This window comes from Phacochoerus africanus, chromosome 14 (assembly GCF_016906955.1).
Source record: "Phacochoerus africanus isolate WHEZ1 chromosome 14, ROS_Pafr_v1, whole genome shotgun sequence".
NCBI classification, from domain to species: domain Eukaryota; kingdom Metazoa; phylum Chordata; class Mammalia; order Artiodactyla; family Suidae; genus Phacochoerus; species Phacochoerus africanus.
In genome coordinates this window covers 21,907,953-21,934,580 of record NC_062557.1, presented here as the reverse complement: position 1 = coordinate 21,934,580, position 26,628 = coordinate 21,907,953, and the positions used below count along the sequence as shown (strand labels likewise).

Sequence of the window (26,628 nt, the reverse complement as noted above, 5' to 3'; positions counted from 1 at the left end):
TCGTAGATTTTAGAACAGTTAGGGATCACCATCTCCACTGTTTTACAAATAAAGAGAAAATGAGGTGGAGAAATGAGGTGGATAAGAGTGACTTATCTAAGGTTATATACTGAGTTTAGAGACAGTCCGGGACTAGGGCTCAGGTCTACCAAGTCAATACAAAATATAGCAACTTGCTAATGTAGAATTAGTTTAATAAAAGCTTCCCTATGGTGAAATTGTAATTCCCAGAAGATAGAAATGCTACCTCTGTCCTGACTCCCATCTCTCTGACCCTGAAACATTGGACACTATAAATGCTCATCATGAACCATCTTGGTTTTTGGAGTATAAGTGAAAATTGATTTAAAAAGCAAAGTAAAATATTTTGTAATAACTTATAAAGGAGGAGTTCCCGTCGTGGCTCAGTGGTTAATGAACCTGGCCAGTATCCATGAGGACGTGGGTTCTATCCCTGGCCTCACTGAATGGGTTAAGGATCTGGCGTTGTCATGAGCTACAGTGTAGGTTGCAGACGCGGCTTGGATATGGCTTTGCTGTGGCTGTGCTGTAGGCTGGCAACTATAGCTCTGATTCGACCCCTAGCCTGGGAACCTCCATATACCTTGGGTGCAGCCCTAAAAAGACAAGAGACAAAAAATTAAAAAAAAAAAACTATAAAGGAAAATAACCTGAAAAAAAAGTATAGCAATCATTTTGCTGTACACCTGAAAAAACCCAACATTGTAAATCCACTATACTTCAATTGAAAAAAAGATGATAGGTAAGGATATTTAAAAAAAGCAGCGAGGCATTCTCTTGTGCTGCAGCAGGTTAAGGATGTGGTGGTGTTGCTGCAGCTGCCTGGCTTGCTACTATGGTTCGGGTTCGATCCCTGGTCCAGAAACTTCCACGTGCCTCAAGCCTGACCAAAAAAGGGGGAAACATTATTATTCAAGTTTAAGTGTATTAAATTTCCTTAATTAAAACGCAGTATATACACTTTTTTTTTTTTTTTAACTCAGAGTGCGGCATGTGGAAGTTCCCTGGGCCAGGGATTGAACCCACGTCACAGCAGTGGCTAGAGCCACAGCAGTGATAATGCTCCTTAACCGAGAGGCCACCAGGGACTCCTATACTCCTTGATACTGAATGAAATCCTAGCTGATCTACAAGAAGACATTTTATCTAGATTAATACCCTTAAGCTTTCAGACAGCAATCTCACCCCACCACCTAGGATAGAAACAAATGATCTTATTCTGAAAACAAGCCAGCCTAGTGTTCCCCTAACAATGATCTCACATTGATAACTGCGGTGTCTCAGCTAATTCAGGGCCTGTAGTATTTGCAGAATAGAGGCTAATCTGTGTAGTTAATAGTTTTGCTTCCAGACATGGAAACTTTCCTGTCCAAGTTACTGGCTGAAGAAGTCCAAGATGGCAAAATTTTCTTAAGGGATTTTAAAAATAAACATTAGGGAATATCATATTTTGGAAGCATGTTGCTGAAGTGAAATCATAAAATTATCTGTATGGATAAATTGGTGTTCAGTGTATTGATCCAGGGGGAGATTTTTACCTACTAGGGCTCCTGCAGACTGAAGTTCTGGCCCCAGGGCTTGAAAAGTCTGCTTCAGTGACTTCATCTCAGTCTTAGCAGAATTGGAGGCATCAGCAGTGATAGCCATCTGCTGCTGTAGCGCTCTGCTCTGAAATACCCTTCAAAACAATCATTTACCAGTGAAGGGAGGTCCTACTAATTTTCTGACCTTGAATGTGTTTTTAGTTTACCTTGTTTTTGAATGTCATTTCAGCATCCCTGGGGTTTGGCTTGGTCACTGCTTCAGAGTGAGATCTAAGAGATTAGTAACCATTGATTAGCTTGGTTAGATCAGCTTCAGAGGCAGTGTCCAGCTCCACGCACCTCTCAAGAGCCAGCATCAGGAGTTCCTGCTGTGGTTCACTGGGTTAAGAACCTGAAATAGTGTCTGTCAGGAGGCGAGTTCCATCACTGGTCTCGCCCAGTGGATTAAGAAACCTCTGCGATATAGGTCGCAGATGCAGCGCCGATTTGACCCAGCCTGGGAACTTCCATATGCCACTGGGTACAATCATAAAGAGGAAAAAAAAAGAGAAAGAAGGAAGAAAAGAGCCTGCATCAGCTGGTAGGCTTTTAATGTCCTGAATTAGAAACAACCATCAAGGAATTCTACGGTGGAATTCCCTTCATTTGCTAGTGTTCTCTTTGACGTCGTCATTACATTGAAAATGAAGACACCAATTACGTAAGGAAGGGGCCAGTTGTGCCTCTGTGTGGGGGCACGGCATCTTCGTGTTTCGTCTGGAGATCAGCTAACTCCTCTGCCCGTTTCCACCTGCGTTTCCAGATCAGTGTTGGACAAAGTCAGGTCCGTCGATGTCAGCTGGCACAGGGCCAATTCAGTCTTAAACCTGGAAAAACTTTCAAATGCTTTCAGTGGCTGTTAGGGTAGTGTTAACACTCTATTCTCAACAGTGTCTTCCAGAGCTGTCCCAGAAATGCTAAGCTCATTCAGTTCACTCTTTCTTGTAAATAGCATTTGCTCTTAACATTTCGCATTGTTAGTACTTCATATAAAATGCTGACAGCTTTGGGGCAGAACCCTCCCAGCATTTTTATATCTTGGGACAGCCTTGCCACACTTTATTTCCTCTGGTTTGTTGAGAGCCTTGTATGCGTGCACACAGAAAGGAATAAATTAAAGAGTCTCAGAAACACATAACGGCACTTTTTAGGAGCCTCCCTTAAAATATACCCGATACATAAAAATTCGTACTGATGAGACATAAATCAGATGGCGATTCTTCGAACACTAAACATTCTTCCAAATAATGGCCATCTAGAGCGTATTTAGCTAAAATATTTGTTCATTTTTAGGATTTCATTTATCTCTAAAAATAAATTTATTGCATAACTTGTGACTCTAGCATAAAAATAAGCATAGCTTCCCGTAGTGTTTCTCTCCTTGGTTTATATTTTCCACTGTGCCATTGAAGGTAACCACATCCTCTTTTTGTCTGAAGCCCTTGGCTTCTAGTTTTACGTTGTCAGCCTGCAGCCTGAAGCTGGTGCTGTTAATGGTTGCATCTGATATTTGGAAAAGCAGAACACACAAAAAAGTTGTGTTTGTTACATCCACATGCTGAGCGTCTGTGCACTGGTATTTAGCATATGCCAATTTTAGGGTCTTGAAAAAATTTATACGTGTGTGATTTGCTAATGACACAGACATTAAATAATTGTCTAAATATTTCTCTATACCATTTATCTCTTCATCTAAGAATAAAATGGCTAGATGTAATTTACTTAAATTTTTATTTAAGTACTTAGAAACATTTCTAGAACTCTTTCTATAAAATGAACCATATAAAAGTGAGCAAAATAGAAGAAAAAAAAAACTGACATAGCTAAGAGGTATATTCTGTTGCTTGTTAAACTCCTTAATCTGGTTAAATTGAGAAAAGTTCAGGTATATGTAAGATGGTCCCAATCTTTTAATATTTTGTCATTTTTAGTGTAGTTCTTCTTGCAGCAGTAGCTAAGCTTCTTACCTTGTTTTGAAGTTCCTCAATTATCTGATGGTAGAACTTTTTGTAGTCCTGTTTTTCTCCTTGACCATTAGCCTCAAGTACAAATTTCTTTCTTTCCATTTTTTTTTTCTTTTTTATGCCACCTCCATGGCATAATGAAGTTCCTGGGCCAGGGATAAAATCTGGAGGCAGCTGAGACCTACACTGCCATTGCAGCAATGCTGGATCCTTTAACCCCCTGCAGTGGGCTGGGGTCTGAACCTGAGCCTCCACAGTGACTCAAACCACTGCAGTTGGATTCTTAACCCACTTGTGCCATAGCAGGAACCCCCCAAATTTCTTATATGATGCTTTGATTTTATGTTCAAAGGTACTGTTTTCCTGCTCAAGATCCCCATCTGGTCCAGGTGAACTGTGAAGATGTCATTTAGGTTTCTCATCCTCTTATTCTCATTTCCAGAGAGCACCAGCTCTTACCTTCTTCCAAGCTAACACCCCCAAAGTTGCTGCGAAAAGCTCCTTAGAAGCCGCTTAAGCCATATGTCCCACCCGTACAATTCTTTCTTTTTCGAAGTCTAATTGCCATAGACTTGATTTGGGGCAAAGTATGACATGATGAAAATCTTCAACCCTGAGAAACCCAGTGCCTCCAGGAAAGTGTCGAGAGTTATCAATTGGTAACTCCTTTTAGTAGCTGATAAAGTGGTGTTCTGTCTCTGGTAGCATCGCCTTAAGGATTTTTAATGATATCTGTAATACTAAAATATCATTTTGGTAGTTATTTGTTAAACTCCTTACAATGTCTTAGTTACTTAAAGGCACAGAGAATGCCTTTAGGCATCTATTATCAAAAATTGGAGAAATGAAGCCAAGAATATGTACATGATATCAGCCTAGTTATAAACCTGTCTTTTCCCTTAGGCTCTCATGTTTTGTTTTGTTTTGTTTTTTTCTTTCAGGGCTGCACCTGCGGCATAAGGAAGTTTGAAGGTTAGGGGTTGAATCAGAGCTTCAGCTGCTGGCCACAGCCACAGCCATAGCAACATGGGATCCGAGCCAAGTCTGCAGCCTACACCACAGCTCGCAGCAATGCCAGATCTTTAACCCACCAAGTGAGGCCAGGGATCCAGCCAGCATCCTCATGGATACCAGTTGGGTTCATAACCTGCTGAGCCATGATGGGAACTCCCTTGTATGTTTTTTTAATGACGGTGCTTATTACATTTTATTTCCCTTTGGAATTGTATGACAAGTATGCCATCTCTTCAGATGAGCTCTTTGAAATCAGTTTTAGGGATTTCTGGTGACGTAAGAGAAAGTGGCTGATCCTTAGCTTCTATAATCTGAGCAGTAAATAAGAATAAAATGTAGAAAGAGAAAAGGATCTCATTCATTTTAGTATATTCATTTCAATATTCCCATATTATGTTTTTCTTGAATTTTGTCAATTGCAGGAAAATAAAATCTTAAGTTTAAAATTTTCTTGAAGCCTGTCTTGGACTTTCAACATGATCAATGCTATCTAATTTTATATTATTTTATGAAGGTGTAAGACCCTCGAAAACTTAAAGTGAAATGGAGGAGCTGATATAATACGGTGTTCTGGGTTAGTATTAAATAGCAAACTTGTAAGTTTCTCTAGGTTCTTATATAAACCTCTGTGGTGGCTGCTTCGTGTTCCTTTTGCAGCTAAAATGACTTTTGCAGATCCTGAATTGTAGCAGAAATGCTCATCTGATAATAACCGTGACATACTCTACCTCCTCTCCCAATCCCTTATTATCGTGGGGAAGCCCCTGCCCCCCATGACTTCCATATTACAAAATGTATTTTTCTTCATCTATCTATCTATCTATCTATCTATCTATCTATCTATCTATCTATCTACTTTTTAAAATTGAAGTATAGGAGTTCCCGTCGTGGCGCAGTGGTTAACGAATCCGACTAGGAAACCATGAGGTTGCAGGTTCAGTCCCTGCCCTTGCTCAGTGGGTTAATGATCTGGCGTTGCCGTGAGCTGTGGTGTAGGTCGCAGACACGGCTCGGATCCTGTGTTGCTGTGGCTCTGGTGTAGGCCGGCGGCTACAGCTCCGATTCGACCCCTAGCCTGGGAACCTCCATATGCCGCAGGAGCGGCCCTAGAAATGGCAAAAAGACTAAATAAATAAATAAATAAATAAATAAAATTGAAGTATAGTTGGTTTACAATGTTGTGTTAGTTTCAGGTATATATAACAAAGTGATTCAGTTATAAATATATATGCAGATTCTTTTTCATATTCTTTTCCATTATGGTTTATTTCAGGATACTGAATATAGTTCCCTATGTTATACAGTAGGGCCTTATTGTTTATTTTATATGTAGTAGTTTGTATCTGCTAGTCCCAAACTTCTCATTTGCCCTTCTCCCCCCTGTTTCCCCTTTGGTAACTGTAAGTTTGTTTTCTTTTTTTTTTTTTGTCTTTTTGTCATTTCTTGGGCTGCTCTCTCGGCATATGGAGGTTCCCAGGCTAGGGGTCGAATCGGAGCTGTAGCCGCCGGCCTACACCAGAGCCACAGCAACACAGGATCCGAGCCGTGTCTGCGACCTACACCACAGCTCACAGCAACGTGGGATCCTTAACCCACTGAGCAAGGCCAGGGAATGAACCCGCAACCTCATGGTTCTTAGTTGGATTCGTTAACCACTGAGTCACAACGGGAACTCCGGTACGGTAAATTTGTTTTCTATGTCTGTGTGTCTGTTTCTGTTTTGTAACCAAGTTCATTGATGTCATTAAAATTGTGTGATTTGTTTTAAGTTGCTATGATTGTGATCGAAATCACACACATGCTAATATTGGATCTTCATGGAAACTTTTGGGTGTGGAGTGCTCAGTAGGGATAGCAAAATGACCTCATTTTGAAATGGTGCAATGAAGCCTATGTTTGCATAAAAACATGGAGATTTAAAAATCTGACGTTTTGATCTTAGGCAAAATCATAAAAAATTATTTGACATAATTTATTTTACATGTAGCTGCCAACAACGAGTAAAGCTAAAAGCAGAGTATGTCTCTAAAGATGAGGGTATAAAACTTAATCGACAGAGGGTGTGAGAGTATGAAAAGCTCTTTCTACAAGGTCTGTAAATTCCAGGCACTAATAACCTCAGTTATGCATGGTACCAATAGAGGATTTTCAAGGATAAGAGGGGATGCTTGGACTATGATTATATTTCTCAAAACACGTGTGTCAGTTCTTTACAAAGTCGTCTCTCCATCTTATAAAAATTTTACAATGGATCTTATCAGATTGCATGTCATCTGTGCTTTTGTGCATAAAAGTGAAGTTTTCAGAGTTCCCTTGTGCTGCAGTGGGTTAAGGATTCGGCATTGTCACTGCAGCAGCTTGCCTCATGGTTCCTAGTCGGATTCGTTAACCACTGAGCCATGACGAGAACTCTAGGATACTCTGTATTATAACTCAATTTTTTTTTTTGTCTTTTTGCTATTTCTCTGGGCCGCTCCCGCGGCATATGGACGTTCCCAGGCTAGGGGTCAAATCGGAGCTGTAGCCACTGGCCTACGCCAGAGCCACAGCAACGCAGGATCCGAGCCGCGTCTGCAACCTACATCACAGCTCACGGCAACACCGGATTGTTAACCCACTGAGCAAGGGCAGGGACCGAACCCGCAACCTCATGGTTCCTAGTCGGATTCGTTAACCACTGCGCCATGACGGGAACTCCTATAACTCAGTATTATAACGTATTATAACGTTATATCCTTGGCTATTGCAGTTTCCCGAAAACAATTTCCAGATCTTTGGACAATTTTTGTGGTGGGTGGACTGGAATACAGTACCTGTCTCTGAAACGCCGCTGGTCCCATCCAGCTGACAGCCAACCAGTGTTTCTGGACTGAGTTTTCTATTTTTCTTGCTCTCCCATCTCTGGGTGGTTACTGTCTCTCTTTTGGGAAAGGTCATATGGAGTTCCCTGGTGGCATAATGGGTTAAGGATCTGGTATTGTCACTGCTGTGGCACAGGTTCAATCCCTGGCACAGGAACTTCTGCATGCTGTGGACGTAGCCAAAAAAAGGAGAAAGACAATGAAATTCTCCTAAAAGTGATTCCTGGCAACTTGATGTGGAAGTCAATGTAAATTTTTTTTTTTTCTTTTTATGGCCGCACCTGAAAGCATATCGAAATTCCTGGGCTAGAGGACAAATTGGAGCTACAGCTGAGGCCTATACCACAGCCATGGCAACACTGGATCCGAGCTGCAACTTGTGGCTATGCCGTGAATGAGGCCAAGGATCGAATCGGCATCCTCATGGAGACTTTGTTGGGTCTTTAATCTGCTGAGCCACAATGGGAACTCCCAGTGTAAATTTTCTATTGTAACTTATAGATGAGCATTTGCAGAACATTATAATAATACTTTTGGGGGGTAGTCTTTTCTTTCTTTTTTCGGGCCGCCCCTGTGGCATATGGAGGTTCCCGGGCAAGGGGTCGAATCAGAGCTTCAGCTGCCAGCCTGTACCACAGCCACAGCAACATCAGATCTGAGCTGTGTCTGCTACCTATGCTGCAGCTTTTGGCAGTGCGGGATCCTTAATCCACTGAGTGAGGCCAGGGATCAAACCCTCATCCTCACTGACACTGATTGGGTTTTTAACCTGCTGAGCCACAATGGGAACTCCCAGTTTTTTAATTTGAGTTTTCACACCAAGTCCCATGTTCTTTTCTTGAGGTCTGGCTTGTGGGATGGGTGATCTAATTTGTGGCCTGATCATACCAAACTCTTTGAGTGGGAGAATTCTTACCCAGTGTGGCTTTCTCCCATGCCTGTTTCTTCCTGGGCCTGACCTGCCCCACCTCCTGCCTTAGGTTAAGAGACTTCATTTCCCAAGCAAGATAAGACAGTGTTCTGTGGACCACCCATGGGGTAACATTTCCCAAGCAAGATAAGACAGTGTTCTGTGGACCACCCATGGGGTAAAAGCCTTCAGTAATTGAGGCTGGGAAAAGAAAACACCAGCTTGGCTAGGTGACAGTTTTTGGTTAGAGGTGCGGCTGGACTTGACAAGGGAGTAAATATCCAAGCATCGCCTCTCTTTGGAATGTTCAGGGTTTTCAGAAATCTGGCACCGTATCATCTATCCCATCTTGCCTCCCGAGACTTTTCTTTTGACCAGTCTCCTAAATATTCTGCAAACACACACTTGTCAGATTTCTGTGGGCACTTCTGGTAGATACTGTGGAATCAAGCCCTTCTCTGTGAACACACTGTGCTCTTTACTGTCTTTGTGTTTTTAGCTTTCCTCTCCATCTAAAATGTAAGTTTTTTTTTTTTTTTAATCTCATGAAATACTCCGTTCAGTGATGGACATAAAGAAACTAGAGTAATAATTATAGGTGGAATAATAATTATAGATTGATTATTCAAATAATTTCATCCTTCTTGGTGGGCTAAGCGGTTGGTTGTTTTTTTAGGTATGGTGAGATCCAGTTTCAGCTATACCTGAGTTCTAAGGCGATGTTATTAAAATTTCCCACCCACAAAATGGTTATAACCTTGATTATTATGAAGATGATACTATATAAATAATGTATAATGTATACATTCTTATTAGTAACAATGTAGCTAGATCGGAACTGACAGCTTCATTTCCGGGTAAAATGTTGAATTTCTTTGAAAAATCAGGAGTAATTTAGTTAACTTGCAAAAGTAAGTTTATTGAAGCATTAGAAACAGAGCCAAGCTGTCAACTTTTTCAAGAGCATTCTAGTAAGAAAAGGAGAGGATGCAGAAAAATTAGTTGGTCATCTATTTCTGGATGAAACTTTCTCCTGAAGTTGTCCAGAAAGATGGCAGATTGATGCAATTTCTTTATCTGTGTCCTTTAGATTTTTTTTTTCCTCTGAAAGACACTCTTGTTGATCTGGAAACTTGCTTATTTAAGTTTAACCTCAGAAATATTGCTGACTTGAGATGAGACGACTTTGCCATCCACCACCTCCTCCACGATGGTCTTAGTCACTCTTGACTTGCTTGGATCTGAAAATCACGGAATCGAAATGTCAGTCCGGAAACTGTCACAGATACATAGATCAAGAGAAATCCAGGTGCATTTCCCGGTAACACGGTGTAACGTTACCCAGAGAGAACATACCATATTCACATGGTATGATGTGAAGCATGGTATATATTTTCTATGTGACAAGCAAAGCATGCCTTTACTTTTCAGTGATAAAGTGATCAGGAACATGAAGAAAAAAGACGTCTACCTCTTCCTTGGACAGAACAGCTTCCAGATCTTGAGTCACCAGACACGGATGAATCCCTGGATCCTATGTTTCTGGATCCTGAGTTTCTAAAATCACATCCTCCAAAACCAGAACCACTGGAAGAAAAAAAAAAAAAAGTTTTCCTTTGTAGTTTGCAAAGGCAGGAGAAACCCTCCAGGCAGAGGGCTCTTTATGATGAAGCCAGCTATCTTTTGATCAGATTGTGTCACTGACACTTTATAAATACAAGTCCCATTCCCCAAGCCCCTTTTTGGTTTCATAATGTAAATACACCAAGGTATGCATTTAGCGTGGTCCTGTTTCATTTACCCTCCTTCTCCATCGAGCAGGCGGCGGTAGGTCTCAATCTCCATCTCCAGGCGGGTCTTGATGTCCAGCAGTTGCTCATATTCAGCGTTCTGGCATTCGGTCTCGCCCCGGATCTGGCAGATCTGCTCCTCCAGGCTGCTGATCTGAATCTGGATTTGTGACAGCTGCGCCATATAGCCAGCTTCTGTGTCAGCCAAGGTCCCCTCCAAGGAGCTTTTCTAAGAGGAAAAAACATAAAAATTTCATGATGAAAATAAATCATTGGATGATTAAAAATATACAACACTTTATAAGATGCTACAAGTGTACTTCCTCAGAGTTACAAATTCTATTGCTCTATCCATGTTTCCTTATTTATTTATTTATTTATTTTTTGCCGTGCCCACGGCATTATGGATGTTCCTGGGCCAGGGATTGAACCCACACCACAGCAGTGACCTGACTGCAGAGACAATGCCAGATCCTTAACCTGCTGTACCGCAAGAGAACTCGTGTTTCCTTAATTTTTGTTGGCATTACTTTTTAAAAGCTAAATCTTTTATGGAAACAGTATATTACCTTTAACTGGAATGTTTTCTGCTTTGACAACCGCAATACAGTCATCCTTTATCCTGCTTTTATGATGTGTCAAGTGGAATATCTTGGCAAAGCAGAAAATCGAATCATTCAACTACCCATTGGAGATTTTTGAAAAGCTGTTTGCACAAACCATGACCAGTTGGGACTGCAGCTCAATTTCCAGGGCCTGTAGGGTGCGTTTCAGTTCTGTTATCTCATTCTTGGCGGAACTGGCTGCCCCAGCGTCAGTAGAGATCTGTGCTTGCAGGGAGGCACTCTAAATACAAATAAAATGCAATCATTGCAGGCTGATGCCAGGAGCCAAGGTGGCTTGTGTGTAGCTGTGGGCTCAGAGGCTCTGGGTGAAGATCTACCTGCTTCTTGAACTGCTCCTCAGCCTCGCGGCGGTTCTGCTCAGCCAGCTCCTCGTACTGTGCCCTCATGTCATTCAGTAACTTAGTCAGATCTGTTCCTGGGGCAGCGTTCATTTCCACTGTCACGTCTCCTCCGGAGCTTCCTTGCATACTCTTCATTTCCTAGCAAGAGGGGGAAAAAATGACAGTAGGGATGAAAACAGAAAAGCGAAGACTTCCTAAAGTGTGAACACACCAACAAAAAGCTAAAACTGGGACACAAAAGGGAAAAAAACCAACCCATCAAATATACACATAATTTGCTGTTATGGCTTTCCTCCCCCTTCCTCCCTCCTTCATAGAAGTTGGAAATCCATTCAGATGGAATTTAAGTTATTTTATTTTATTTATTATTTATTTATTTTTAGGGCCACACCTGTGGCATATGGAAGGTTCCTGAGCTAGGGGTAGAATCAGAGCTTCGTCTGCCTTCCTATGCCACAGCTGCAGCAAGGCGAGCTGTGTCTGCGACCTGCGCCACAGCTCACGGCAACACCAGATCCCTTAACCCACTGAGTGAGGCCAGGGATGGAACCCAAATCCTTGTGGATACTAGTCAGGTTCTTAACCTGCTATGCTACAACGGGAACTCCAAATTTATTTTATTTTTATGGAATGGATGTGGAGGCATCTCTGTAGGCCAGAGTCATTGAATCGTGGCTTGAGTGCTTACCTCCTCGTGGTTCTTCTTCAGGTAGGTCAGCTCCTCCACCAGGTTCTCCATCTGCATCTCGAGGTCCGAGCGAGTCATGGTCAAGTCGTCCAGGACTTTCCGCAGGCCGTTGATGTCGGCTTCCACGCTCTGCCGGAGATACAGCTCATTCTCGTACCTGGAAGGGCATAGTCCAGCTTGTTTCAAAGAGTACAGTCCATCCTTACACATTAAAAAGACATTTTCTTCTCTGAGCAGTTTGATAAATGAAGGCTTAATTTTTTTTCTTGGGAGTTTTTCCCCATAAAGGAAAATCTGAGCCTTCCATGAATTCTCTTGATGGCCAATGGTATTTTTTATAACGAAAACACCTGAAATGGCCTCTTTCTTTTCTTGCTGGTGGAATGATGGTTTTTTAAAAATTTACTCTCGGGATGTTTGTGAATTTTGGTCTTGGGCCCCTAAATGATTCTTTAAAATTTGGAATAAACTAAGCAAATGGACTGAATTTTATTTTTTCCTACAAATCTTCATTTTTCTTACTTCAGTCTGAAGTCATCAGCAGCCAATCTGGCATTGTCAATTTGCAGGACGATCCCAGCATTTTCAATAGTGGCAGCAGTGATCTAGAAAAGACATTAATAGCGAAAAAAATCATGGATGCTTTTTACCTGCGTCTGCTTGTAAATGGGTCAGAGTCGATGTACCCTGAGTTTGCTTTCAAAGGGGAATTGCTCAGAAAATCTACTTAGTAATGACTCCTGCATTGATATCCCTCATATACATAGACTACGGAAATGAACAGTTTGGACATTTACTGGTATATGCCTGGAACATTGTTTTGTCGTTTGTCTTTTGAGGGCTGCACCCATGGCACATGGAGGTTTCCGGACTAGGGGTCTAATCAGAGCTGTTGCTGACGGCCTACGCCAGAGCCACAGCAACACGGAACATTGTTTTATAGGATGCAACCCTCTGCACATTTCAGCTGTTTTGGAAGATCAGTTATTCTCTGAGCGCTTTCAGAAAATAGTGTGAAACATAAATTTCACTTCCAAAAAAGCCTTAAAAAATATATTTCCCATACAACTGTGGCTAAACGTTTTAGATTTCACTACATTCTCATACTTTCTTTGCACCAGATTTTCTAGGGAGAAAAAAAGTCTTGGAAAAAGAATCTTAAATCTAGTAAGACATTAAAATATGTCAACCTGCCAGAATTAATCACAAAATGACTAGATTAAGCTAGTGTCGACTCATAGCCATACTCTTAGGATAATTAGCTACTGGCATGGTACGCATTTTACTCTTATGTAGAAATATTCAAACGTGAGATGCAGACAAAACTGATGCGATTGGATGTCATCTATACAGTACTTACTGTCATAGTCAAAACACACCAAGTCCCGCTTTACACAGACAGTGAAGCAGATATGCTTTCAAATAATTCCTTGACTTAAATTCATCATTACGCTACACGAGCTGAATACTTGGGAAAGGTACAGAAATAATAGACACTCAGCAATGAAGAGCTGCCTCACCTGTTTCCTGAGATCGTCAATGATTGGATAGTATTTGCTGTAATCTCTTCCTGATCCAACATCTCTAGACCCAGGTCCAAATTTGTCATACCACTCCTTGATTTTATGCTCCAGGTCAGCGTTGGCCTCCTCCAGGGCCCTGACCTTGTCTAGGTAATTGGCCAGGCGGTCATTGAGGTTCTGCATGGTTTGCTTTTCACCTCCAGAGAAGAGCCCCCCATCGCCAACACCACCACCCAAACCACCACCGTAGCTATAGAAGCCTCCACTGGCACCCCCGCCGAATCCAGAACCCCCACCAAAGCCAGAGCCCCCGCCAAAGCCAGAGCCCCCGCCAAAGCCAGAACCTCCACCATAGCCAGCCACAGAGCCTGAAGCTCCTCCAAAACCGCCTGCCAAGGAGCAGCTACCAAAACCCCCTCCAAAGCTGCCTCCGAAGCCCGAGCTGGAGCCCCCACTGAGGCCACAGCTGCCGGCTCCTCCTCGGAAGCCCCGGGCAGAGCCTGCCCCCAGACCGCATCGGCTCCCGCTGCTGAAGCTGCTGCCACCGGCAGACACCCTGACGGAGCTGCTGCCTCTGGCCCTGGAGGAGGACACGCGAGTTGAGCAAGACATGATGTCCCTGCAGAGGTTTAGCTTGTACAGGTGAGGAGGAGAGGGGATGGTGAAGTGCCTGTTTGCAGGCTGCCTTTTGGGCCCTTATATACACACTTTTAGGGTGTTCCTTGCCTGTGTCACTTCTTAATCCCTGTTACAGCCTTGCTAATCCACCCATTGATAATTTTTTTCCCCCTGGAACCCACGCTATACTGGCTCTTCTTCTGAAGCTGGGTCAGAGCCTCTGGGGCATCTACTCTATCAAAAAAAGAAAATAAGGTGGAGCAAAGCAAAAAACAATTTTTTTTTCAGATTTATAGTTTTAATCTTTCAGAGGTTTTGATGACTAGTAATTCTTTTCTGAGAGTAATTTTGTTAAATTTGCTTCATGATTTCCCAACTGCAAGGCACATCCCCAGATTAACTGATGTAATTAAAATACTTAATATGATGCGAATGAAAATTTCCCATCAAACTTGTGACTTTTCATTCCTATTATTCTTTTAATGTTGAAATGAACTTGAGCATCAGCATTTGTTTCAGGTTTACTTAATTGTCCTTCTCTGGGATTATTTCGATCAGCATGTTTCTAAGGTGAAGTTTGTGATTTTAGATGATTGTTTTGTTTGTATTTTGAGATCAAATTTTATATATATATATATAATATGTATATGTATGTATGTGTGTGTGTATATATATATGTGTGTGTATATATATGTTACTCTTAGTAAGAAACACTGAAACAAATAATAGTCTTCCATGTACATGTTATTAGATCTTAATGCAGGCTTATTCAAGCAGAGAATGTCTAAGAAAGATTGGAAAAATATTTAGGCAGAATGTTTTTGGCATCAGACCAGAGTTAATAGTGAGATGCTGTGTGACAAAGACGCTTTTTTCTCTGATTGAATTAGAGTCTAATATAGTGCTACCAACTGCCCTCTTTAGAATCAAATCTTCGGAAATGAAAAGATAATATTGATTTTGTCACTGTCTGGAGAAGAGGCTGAGTCACTTCTTTTAACATTTGTTTTTTATTTTATTTATTTATTAAAAAATTGTTTTAAAATTATAGTCGATTTACAATGTCATGTCAATTTCTGCTGTTCAGCAAAGTGACCCAGTCATACATTCATACACATTCTTTTGCTCATTTTATCTTCCGTCATGTTCTCTCACAATCCCTGTGCTATACAGTAGGACCTAACTGCTTATCCATTTTCAATGTTATTTTTTATTTTATTTAAAAAATTTTTTATTTTAATCACTTCTGAGAACCAGTGTTAGGCCTGGAGTCATTTTGCAGATACCAAAATCTGGAGTTCCCCGTCTACCACTCTGCTTGGGTTTTTTTCTGTTTTTGTTTAAAAGATATTTAGAAAAGAGGATCTGTATCCATTTCCGATAACTAATGTTATGATTGGGGGTATATTTTATAGATACTCGACATCTAGAATCCTCCTCAGTTCACTTTCTGTTTCCTGTTTTTCTGTGTCTTTGTTCTTTAGACTATTTCCATTTGCCTCTGCTGGGAGTTTCTCAGGTTTGAAAGGTTTTTTTTTTTTTTTTTTTTTCCTAGACAAATCTGTATGGTTCTATCTATATGAGGTACCGGTGTAGTCAAATTCAGAGACAGAAAATAGAATAGTGGTTGCCAGGGTTGGGGGAGGGGCAATGAGGGGTTTAATGGGTACAGTTTTAGTTTTGCAAGATAAGAAGAGTTCTGGAGATTGGTCACAGAGCAGTGGAAATGAACTATACACTTAAAACTAATTAAAATGGTAAATTTTACGTTATGTACATTTTACTACAATTTTTTAAAGGTTTTTTTGTTTGTTTGTTTTTAAAGTATAGGTGCTTCCAAAAATACTTCTTGCTCCTGAGCTTTAGGCTCAAGTAGCTGACTTGTGTTTATTTAAAACTTTCTTGCTTATCTTGGCAAGTCCTGGCCCTCTGTTAACTATGTGTATGCTTTCGTCTTTAAATTCAATCGTTTGTGTTTCAGTGTTCTGCCTTCTTTTAATTTTTCCTTTGATTGCCTTTGATTGGGACACCTTATTAAATACGTGGCAATTCCCTTTACTGTGTAGCCCTTTAGGTTATTGGCTTTTATGTCTTAACTGCATCGTTTCTGCAAGTGGCGCCTCTTCTCATAGTTAGCGTGCCACCGCTTCAGGGGGTTCAAGGTGTTTTATAAACTTTGATAAATCGTTAAGCTGGGAGTAATTCTCATTATGCCTTTCTCAGGTAGGTGCCAACAGTCTATGGGTCATCTTGCCTCACCCCTCCCCAAAGCTATGAAACCAAAGAAGTCTCAACACTAATGCCTAAATGACATGCAAATCATGTTGGAGGTGAGAGGAGCCACCCCTTTCTTTTCCTCCCTTTTAAATGATGAAACATAATCTTTCCACTTTCCTAAGGGCTGGCATTTGGCTCAAAGTTTTAAAGAAAGGAACAGTAGCTAAGTGAAATAAATGTGATGAAACTTAGAAATTTCAGATCCTAGGTAGAAGGAGCTTTAAGTGGAAAGCATTAGAAAAGACACAGTTTAGCAGTATTTTTGACCTCTGAATTTTGCTGGGGGCTTGTGGAGTTTTTCTTTAGTTGTCTTCTGAGTTGTAGCAGTTTCTGTTTGGAAACTTTATGTGTCTTATGTTTTGGGATATTTGAACATTTGGGTCTCACTCAAGGAAGCTTGTGATAACAGGTACTCTATCTTGTTTCTTTTTCTTTTCTTTTCTTTAAGCTTTCTTCTTGACACAATTTTTGATGCTGACATCTATCTCATCTTTATATTTAAGATTCAGCTTAAAAGTTAAGTTATTCTGGAGTTCCCACTGTCACACGGTGGGTTAAGGATCTTGTGTTGCTGCAGCTGCAGTGTAAGGTGATGCTGTGGCTCGGATTCGATCCTTGGACTGGGAACTTCCATATGCAATGTGTGCGGCTGAGAGGGGGAAAAAATAAGTTATTCTGAGGTGCTTCTCTGACATTATTCTTTTATTCTGTCAGAAATGACCACTGGGAAGGGTGTTTAGTGACTACCATGGCCATTACTGCCTCACATTCTTTGCTTAATGAGGCCGTGTGTAAATCAATGTAGAGGTGAATCCGTAAGATTTTCTTCTGTTTGTTAGTATTTCCTAAATGCATTTTTATGCTTTCTTTTTCTGTATCTATGTCTCTTTTCTTTTATAGGGTGAATCTATCCAACAGACCAATCTTGAGTCAATGACTTGCAAACTGTCTAGAATGTTGGTGCTTTGAAGATGAAAGGATTTTAATCACCTATAAAAATTAAGTTTTGTTCTTGCCTGCAGTGTTAGAATTCTTTAATAAACATTAGTCTCCATTGTTCTGAAACATCCCTGAATTGAATGCTTCCTCTCTTTGAAATAATGATTTGCCGAAGATCACAAATTAGTTCTCGGCATTTCTTTCATCTGTAAAATGAAAGCTTCAAGAATCTGGTGAGGCTCCAGCGAAAGAGAATGTTCAGAAATGCTGGCTTCAGTGCCTGAGACCCTGTAGTTGTTCAACATATGATTATTTAAAAACAATGGACTGAACCCCAGATGTCAGGCTCTGCCCTCAGTTATATGTAGTTTTGTTTTTTCTTTTTACTGCCGCACCTGCAGCATATGGAATTTCCCAGGCTAGGGAATTGGAGCTACAGCTGCCAACCTCCACCACAGCCACGGATCCGAGCAGCATCTGCCAACTACATCGCACCTTGCGGCAACACTGGATCCTTAACCCATTGAGCAAGGCCAGGGATTGAACCCTCCATCCTCACAGAGACAACGTCAGTTCCTTAACCCCCTGAGCCACAACCAGAACTCCAGTTACATGTAATTTTGATTATTTTGTGATTAGCAGTTTACTTATTTATTTTTTTACCTGTGAAGAATTATATATAGCACATTTCATTATAGAATATGACTTTTGTATTAAGTGCAGATTGATTTGCCAATAGTAACCATCAACATTTTTGTGATAGATTTGTATTTTAAAAAATGTCAGATGGCATGGAGAACAGACTTGTGATTGTCAAGGGGGAGGGGGAGGGAGTGGGATGGACTGGGAATTTGGGGTTAGCAGATGCAAACTATTGCGTTTGGAATGGATAAGCGATGAGATCCTGCTGGGAACTATATCTAGTCACTTATGATGGAGCATGATAATATGAGAAAAAGGAATGTGTATGTGTACGTGTGATGGGGTCACCTTGCTGTACAGTAGAAAATGGACAGAACACTGTAAACCAGCTATTATAGAAAAAAAAATCATTAAATTAAAAAAAAATGTCAGATGGGAGTTCCCATCATGGCTCAGAGGAAACGAACCCTACTAGTATCCATGAGGATGTGGGTTCGATCCCTGACCTTGCTCAGTGGGTTAAGGATCTGGCATTGCCGTGAGCTGTGATGTAGGTCGAAGATGTGGCTTCAATCCCGCATTGCTGTGGCTGTGGCGTAGGCCTGTAGCTGTTGCTCCAATTTGACCCCTAGCCTGGGAACTTCCAGATGCTGCAGGTATGGCCCTAAAAAGACAAAAATAAAATAATAAGATAAAATAATAAAAAATGTCAGATGAATAAATTGCATATTTTTATATTAGAAAGGAAATCAAACACTGAAAGATATGGCATGTGGCTCTCAAGTTGAGAATAGGATGAATTCAGGGCTTCTGCCTTGTGATCCTTCCAGAGAATATTCTGTAATGAACCTTCAAATAAAAGCACAAGATCAGCCTAGCCAAGGGGAGTAAGTGGGCACAGAGTATTTGTTGAGTGTCGGCAGAAGTTTTTGTGGCAGACAGTAGCAAAAAAGGAAAAGCTCCAATTTGATGTGTGTACAGCTTCTTTGCAATACGTAACATACTGTAGAGAGACGATTCGGTCCTTGAATGAATGAAAAACATCACAGCTTGACCTGCTTCATGAAGACTTTGATGACATTTGTCCTTTACCATGTGTTCTGCCTTCTGAACCTTTATTCTTCACCAGCTGATCTGTAATTCTGTGTGTGTGTGTGTGTGTGTGTGTGTGTGTGTGTTGGAAGTGTTGTCGGTGAGGGGAGGTGTTGTCTGAGGAGGGGGCAGAGAAAGATGTGCCAGAATGACCCCGGGCCTCCCCAGTAGAGAATCATTCTTCAGGTCAGTGTCCTGATGGTGCCTCAACTACTTGGAGGAAAGGAAAGATTCTGAAATAATATATGTCCTGAGAGGCCACTCCTTGTGGATCTGGTACTATCCCTAAATCGATTTTAGCCCGGTGCTCTTGTCAGATACCAAGGAAGTTAAAAATACTGTAAAGACAGAGCAGAGATACACGGATGCTGTGTTTCTCTTTCTCCACGGCTTCCTCTTCTTCCCTATCTCCTTTTCCACTCTTCTCTCAAAAGCTTCAGTTAAGCGTGTCCATTTGAAGGCTCCTTCTTCTCTACTGGCCATCTGTCCGGTCACGACATTTTGCCAGATTTTGTTCTTTACTTGTCATGTTTGAATGCTCTCGAGTCCCTTTGCACATCTTGATTTTCTAATTTTCCTGAAGGTCATTTCATCAGTTTCTGCAGAGTTAAGTGAATGAGCAAGTGTGTTTGCAAGGGTGAAGGTGCTTCTGTCTTCCAGGGTCCAGAGTTAAGACAGATTAAATAAGCACAGAGTTTATTGATTATTTTGGTTTGAAAGGTCCTTTTGGATCTTTCTTTATACCAGAGACACAATAGCTTCTATTCAGAGACCCCCATGGACATAGGTAGCCCAGTTTGCTGTGGCTCTGGCTGAGGCTAAGTCAGTCCACTGGGCATTCTCCCCTCTCTCTGTCTCTCTCTGACTTTGACCTTCAGTGTCCTTGCCCTTCTGATCCCAGAGGCTACAAACCTTTGGTCAAGGAGCCCTATAGTTCCTATAGGCCTATAGTTCCATGGGAAAGAAATGGGATGATATTTTATCTCTAGGTTCAGGGGGAATACTTCACCTGTTTATGTCCTCTGTCCCTGTCCACCAGGACTGTGACATCTTATTTATTTTATCTTTTTAAGTTTTTTGTTTTGTTTTTTGGCTGCCCCATGGCATGAGGTGTCCTTTGGTCATGGTTCAGATCCAAGCCCCAGTTGTGACCTATACCGCAGCTGCGGCAATAGGGGCTCTTTAACCCACCGTGCTGGGCTGGGGATTGAACCTGTGTCCCGGTGCTCCAGAGATACTGCCAATCCCATTGCACCATTGCAGGAACTCCCTATGACACTTTATAAATATTATTCTCAAATCCCGACACCTCGGATGTCTCTAGATGAGGCCGCAGTCTCCCGATCTATGGGATTATTACATTGGACTCAGTGATTTTCAGGTTTCCTTCAAGCTCTGATATTTAGGAATTTGGTTATTAGTGCATCATTTCTTGGTCAGATTTAGGAAGTGTATTTATTTATTTATTTATTGCTTATTTATTTGCTTTTTAGGGCCACAGGTGTGACATATGGAGGTTCCCAGGCTAGGGGTCAGAACTGGAGCTCCAGCTGCCAGCCTATGCTACAGCCACAGCAATGCAGGATCCGAGCCAAGTCAGTGACCGACACCACAGCTCATGGCAATGCTGGATCCTTAAACCACCAATCGAGGGCAGGGATCTATCCCGAGTCCTCATGGATACAAATTGGGTTTGTTACCTCTGAGCCACAACCGGAACTCCAGGAAGTGTTTTAGTTAATAGTTAGGAGGGATTTCCTTTACTGACATTTAAGCTGCAAAAGTTCAGCACTTGTACTTAAGAACTGGGTAGAGAGTACTGCTTATTTAATAGAAATAGTGCCAAATTAGAGGTTAGAAGTTAGATGTGCTCCTGAGCTGGCCTGTGTGTGTCCACCCCAAGGGAAATCCTGATAAGTGCAGTTGCCTGAGGAAGAGGGTGCTTGCCCGGGAATTCTGCCAAGGCAGTGTTCCAATCCGAGTTAAATGGACCAAGTGCTCACAACAGCTCCGTTCTTGTCCTGTGCTTTGTCTTGATCTTGTCTGGTCTTGCCTCTCTCTTCCCTATAGGCCCCTGAACTCTGCTTGCCCTCAAGCTTGAGCAAGCACAGCAAAAGATAGAAGTGCCCTCTTATCATCATCTCCTGTGAATCAGCTGACCGCAGCGAGACCTTTTCCTGTTTGATCCCAGTGGTCATCCCTCTTGTTTGCCCTGCTTCCCTCCAGAGTCTGCTTATCTCTGCCTGCCTCCTCTTTCATTCTATAAAAGAAAGCCCTTTTCCTGTATGATTTTGACATGCTTGCAGATTTCTGAGATCAGAGCAAGCTCCCTGTGACAATAGTCTTTGCAGTGAAAGTTGCTTCTCATCTACATTTGGATTTGTTTATATTTGGCATGATTAGAGTTTGATAATAAAAAGACAACCAGAACCTTAATTTGTAAATTCAGAAGCATTCTCCGAAATAACTCTTAGACCAAAGGAAAACAAATTCGATCTTATAAACCAACTAGAGAGTAATGAAAAGAAGAAAACTTTGTACCTGAACTTTTGGCTTGTAGCTACAATTGTAGAGGAAAATTTATGGCCTCAAAAGGCTGCATTATTAAAGAGTGACTAATAATGAAGAAGAAACTTAACTACAAAAAATTTTTTTTAAAAAGAGCAACAAGGCAATATCCACTGGGATTTCAAAAGAATGGTACAAACTTCATGGAATTTAATTTCAACAAAGTATTCATTAAAAAGAGCAACGAAATGAAATAAAATAGATGAAAAATAAATTAATACAGACAAGAGCTGAAATCACTGAGATAGAAAATAGCACACACAGGGAGTTCCCGTTATGGCTCCGCGGGTTAGGAATCGGACTAGTATCCATACGGTCTCGAGTAATAGGTTAAGGATCCGGGTTGCCATGAGCTGCAGTGTAGGTTGCAGACGCAGCTCTGATCTGCTGCAGCTCTGCTTCCACCCCTAGCCTGGTGTGGCCATATGCTGCAGGTGTGGCCATAAAAAAAGAAAAAAGAAAAAGAAAAAGAAAAAAAAACCCACATACATATAGATGCTCAAAAACTGGTTCTTTAAAGACACCATTAAAATAGCTCACCTCTTTGTGAGCCTGGTTAAAGAAAAGAGAGATTCAAGATGTACAAGATTAGAAACGGGAAAGGAGACATGAGTGTGGGTACAGGAAGGGTTAAAATTGTTATAAAAGAATACCACGTACAAGTTAATGGAACACACTTGGGATCTTTCGAGTACTTTGCCAAGTTATTATTTGCCATGAGTGAATCTCTGTGCTCATCAGAACCAGTCCCTCCAAGGCTCATCCCAGGCACAGGGACTGGGGCAGGGTCAGGCGGACAGTCTACCTGCACTGGCCCCGAGGCATGCTGGGAGATTAGGAGAACATGCTGGCCCCAGGAGAACAGGGCTGTTGAGAAACCATTGCAGAGCTGTGGCCTCAGATGGGACAGGCTCACAGGATAAGACAGGCCTGAATAGAAAGTCTATAGATCTGGGCCAGGCTTGGGAGGGTTGGCTGTGGGGTTCAGGTCTAGGGAGCCACCCTTTATGGTTACTATTGTGTGGAGGGAATCCATGGGAATGCTGGCTAAGAAGCCAGATCTTTCTAGAAAGTGAGAAAAGGAACAAGATTCAGTTCTGATATGGGGCTTGATCAGATGAGTGAGGAACAGGTCCCAGCAAGCGATTGTTCTCCTCTGATACCTGTGCCCTGGAGGGAGACGGAGAAACCAGGTGTGTGGGAATCCTTGGTTGCAGGGTACCTCGTGAGCCTAGCATCCTTCCCACAGTGGCCTTCTTCAGCAAGTCCAGGGCCTATCATTGCCCTTCTGGGTGCAGAGTGGACACAAGTATTTCTAAAAAAGGGCTAATGGATGATGTATATGCACTGACCTGTGACCTCTTCACTCTAGGAGACTGGGTATTTCTAGAAGCACTTGGATGTGATTAGTCCTGGAGCCTGGGACCCAAACTCTGTCCTGTTCTCTTCTTTCCATGTATCTACATTTTGCCACCTTTCAAGTCCTGTCTCTTCTAGAACGTTTTTCTTGCCCCACCCACCAACTCCTACTAATCTACCAGCTTCTCCTCCTCCCCACACACTTCTTCTTTCTTAATTGTCCTTAAAGTTTCTACCACATTACTTACCATTTGACTACTCTTGTATTTATTTATTTATTTATTTCTGTATTTTTGTCTCTTCTAGGGCCACACCCACGGCATATGGAGGTTCTCAGGCTAGGGGTCTAATTGGAACTGTAGCCGCTGGCCTACGCCACAGCCACAGCAACTTGGGGTCCGAGCCGCATCTGCGACCTACACCAGAGCTCACGGCAACACCGGATCCTTAACCCATTGAGCGAGGCCAGGGATCAAACCCACAACCTCATGGTTCCTAGTCGGATTCGTTAACCACTGAGCCATGACGGGTATGCCAACTCTTTTTTTTTTTCTTAAAAATTAAAAAAAGGAACATATTCATTGTGAAAGCATCTAAACGTACAGATAGTTTTTCTTCGAAGATTTAAAAATCTTACTAGAAGTATGTATTTATTTCAGAAAATTTAGAAAGTGTATATAAACATGTAGCAGGAATAAACAGCACCCATATTCCACTACCCATGAATAGTCGCTGTTCGCGTATATTGTTTCAAAAAAAATTTTTTATTCGGCTGCACCTGCAGCATGTGGAAGTTCCCTGGCCAGGGATCAAATCCAAGTTGCAGCTGTGACCTATGCCACAGCCGTGGCAACACTGGATCCTTAACCTACTGCACCAGGCTGGGTATCAGACCTAAGCTGCTGCTGCAGAGACAACACTAGATCCTTAACCAGCTACACCACAGCAGGAACTCCCGTTCCCTTTTAATAAACATGTATATAATTTTATACAATTATTTTTCTTACAAAAATAGATCAGACTGTATTGTCTTGGATTTCTACTTTTCATTTCTCAATTGATGGTTGACATCTCTTCAGGTCAATACATGAACTTGAACATTCCTCATGGTCACATGACACTCTTCTGAGGGACTTTGATGGATGTTTACTAACAGTCCATTGATTCTTCATTGTTGGATATTTCATTACGCCTAATTTTGCACTATGATAAAACACTTCTGGGAAGAATGGGCATATAATAAATAACTGATTATTCAAGAATAAATTTCTAGAAATGGAGTTGCTGGTTCTAAGGATATAGTCTTTTCTTTTCTTTTTTAATGGCTATACTGGAGGCATATGGAAATTCCCGGGCCAGGACTGCATCTGAGCCAAAGCTGCAGTAACCCAGAATCTTTTAACCCACGGCACCAGGCCAGGGATTGAACCTGTGCCTCCGCAGCAACCAGAGCCGCTGCAGTTGGATTACTAACCCTCTGTACCACAGCAGGAACTCCAATGCATTCTTTTTATAAAGGTTTTTGATACCTGTTCCTAAAATTTTATGAGGTTTTTGCCAATTTACATTCCATCCATCAATGTATCAGTGTCTTTTCCCTCTACCCTCGATAAAATGGGTATTATCATTAAACAATACCTGTGGACCTGGTTTATGCCTTTCTTTGAGTACCAGAGACATTGGGCACTGGGCACTTTTTAATGTTCGTTGGCCATCCACACTTTATGAATTGCTTATATGTATCATGTATCCATTTCTGATTGATATGGTTACTCTTATTTATAGATTTGTTCATAAATTTATATACTGGGGACATCAGTCCTTGAACAGGCGATATGACAAGTACAATGAACCCTGGTACATTGCTGAAAATTTAGATACAAAGTGAATGGCCCCTGGCTCCCAAGAAGGTGGGCTTAAGCTCCTATCTTCTGGGATGAGGAGGGGAGATAGAGCAGGTGGACAGTCAGGGCTGGGGAGCGGTGGTTAAAGGGGAGTTTTGGGAATGGGGAAGCTGAGGATGAATCTGGCCACCTAAACAGGCTGCAGATTCTTGGAAAGGCATCTTTCTTGGGAAGTCAGCTGGTCCAAGAATTCTCTCTTAATTTTAGACGGAGAATACGGCTGCCAGCAGGTGGCGCCAAACTGCAGATAGGGCAAGATTTAATTTGCACAGCCCAAATCTGGAGTTGCTTAGGCTGGCTAGCTGCAGGGATTCCCCTTGCTGTTGGAGTGGGGTTTTTACCACATTCTATTAAGGTTTAAAGGGTTTTTTACTTTTATTTTTTTGTCTTTTTGTCTTTTTAGGGCCGCTCCCGTGGCATATAGAGGTTCCCAGGCTAGGGGTCGAATCAGATCGACAGCTGCTGGCCTACACCACAGCCACAGCAACACAGGATCGGAGCAGTGTGACCTACACCACAGCTCACGGCATCGCAGGGTCCTTAACCCACTGAGCGAGGCCAGGATGGAACCCACAACCTTATGGTTCCTCGTCGGATTCGTTTCTGCTGCGCCACTATGGGAACTCCTAAAGGGTTTTTTAAGTAAATTAAAACAGAAAAAAACCGTACTTATATTTTCTCTGATTCTTTTTGTTAAAATGAACTTTGAAGAAAATGCTTGTTTTAAAGGTGAGGAAGAAAAGCATAGAGGCATGATTCTATTTGGTGATAAATCCCTCTGTTCGGTTGGGTTCAGTTTCCATATTCATTTATAGGTCAGCACTTGTAGGTTTTCAAGACATTAGCTGGGTGGTTGACTTCCATTTTGTTCTGTAGATAAACCCCATGTTGATACCAGTGCTTTTGTAAAGTGGTTAAAAATTGGTTCAAGTAAGAATATTTCCAAGATGTTTTTCTATTAAATTATATGCCTTCTTTCTGCTCTCTAGTCCAGAGACTTTAGGCAAGTTTTGAATAATTCTCTAACACTTAGAAGGGGATGAAGAAAGTATAATAATTTAAACCAATTCATTTCTTTTAGAATTAAAAATTTAAGACTCAGAGTGATGATTTCATTAAGATCTCATAGTACTTAATGGTATTGCTTAAATAAAGCTTCAAGGCATCTGCATTTTAATTTATTTACTCATATGATAAAGAATATTCTCCATTACATTGCTTTGTAGATTTTGGTTTTGTGTCTGAGTAGGAAGTTGGACCCAAAATGTCTGTTTGAATTAACTGAAGTCATGTCTTCCTATGAAGATTTTTTATACCATGAGATTTTTTTTTTTCACTTTCCATGTTATTTCATTTAATCATTTTACCATTCCTATGGAGTAGGTTGTAGTTTGTATTTAAAAACGGAGCCTCAGGGAGTTCCCGTCGTGGCGCAGTGGTTAATGAATCCGACTAGGAACCATGAGGTTGCGGGTTCGGTCCCTGCCCTTGCTCAGTGGGTTAACGATCCGGCGTTGCCATGAGCTGTGGTGTAGGTTGCAGACGCGGCTCGGATCCCGCGTTGCTGTGGCTCTGGCGTAGGCCGGTGGCTACAGCTCCGATTCAACCCCTAGCCTGGGAACCTCCATATGCCGCGGGTGCGGCCCAAGAAATAGCGGGTGCGGCCCAAGAAATAGCAACAACAACAGCAACAACAACAACAAAAGACAAAAAACAAAACAAAACAAAACAAAAAACGGAGCCTCAGAGGGGCCAAAGGAAACTTCCCCGGCAAGGCAGGTGTGTAACATGGATTGAAAATCTCTGTAAGGTGATAGGGATAGATTTCTTTTTATTTGTCTTGTCTGGGATTTGTTGGGATTCCTGAAACTGTGAATTTAAGTCCTTCACCAGTTCTTGGAAAGTTTT

General features: G+C 41.7%; 1 protein-coding gene and 1 long non-coding RNA gene across 2 annotated transcripts in view; one reads left to right on the top strand and one right to left on the bottom strand.

The window, feature by feature from the left end:
* Nucleotides 1-26,628, top strand: part of LOC125115234 (uncharacterized) — a 108,948-nt gene that overhangs the window by 39,463 nt on the left and 42,857 nt on the right. The window lies entirely within an intron of this gene.
* On the bottom strand, nucleotides 9,252-14,010 carry KRT24 (keratin 24). Its single transcript, XM_047759152.1, has 8 exons — nucleotides 13,319-14,010; nucleotides 12,321-12,403; nucleotides 11,799-11,955; nucleotides 11,087-11,248; nucleotides 10,864-10,989; nucleotides 10,155-10,372; nucleotides 9,825-9,940; nucleotides 9,252-9,594 (listed from the first exon to the last, which is right to left on the bottom strand). Exons 1-8 carry the CDS (start codon nucleotides 13,931-13,933, stop codon nucleotides 9,491-9,493), a joined length of 1,581 nt encoding a protein of 526 aa, XP_047615108.1. The 5' UTR covers nucleotides 13,934-14,010; the 3' UTR covers nucleotides 9,252-9,490.

Bases quoted from the DNA above. Each gene is read 5' to 3' on its own strand.
- KRT24 (XM_047759152.1), bottom strand. From the start codon at position 13,933: ATGTCTTGCTCAACTCGCGTGTCCTCCTCCAGGGCCAGAGGCAGCAGC. The intron at 10,990-11,086 runs GTAGATCTTCAC...ATTTGTATTTAG, and splicing joins AGGAGCAGTTCAAGAAGCAG to AGTGCCTCCCTGCAAGCACA. The intron at 9,941-10,154 runs GTAAATGAAACA...TTTTTCTTCCAG, and splicing joins CTGCTCGATGGAGAAGGAGG to TGGTTCTGGTTTTGGAGGAT.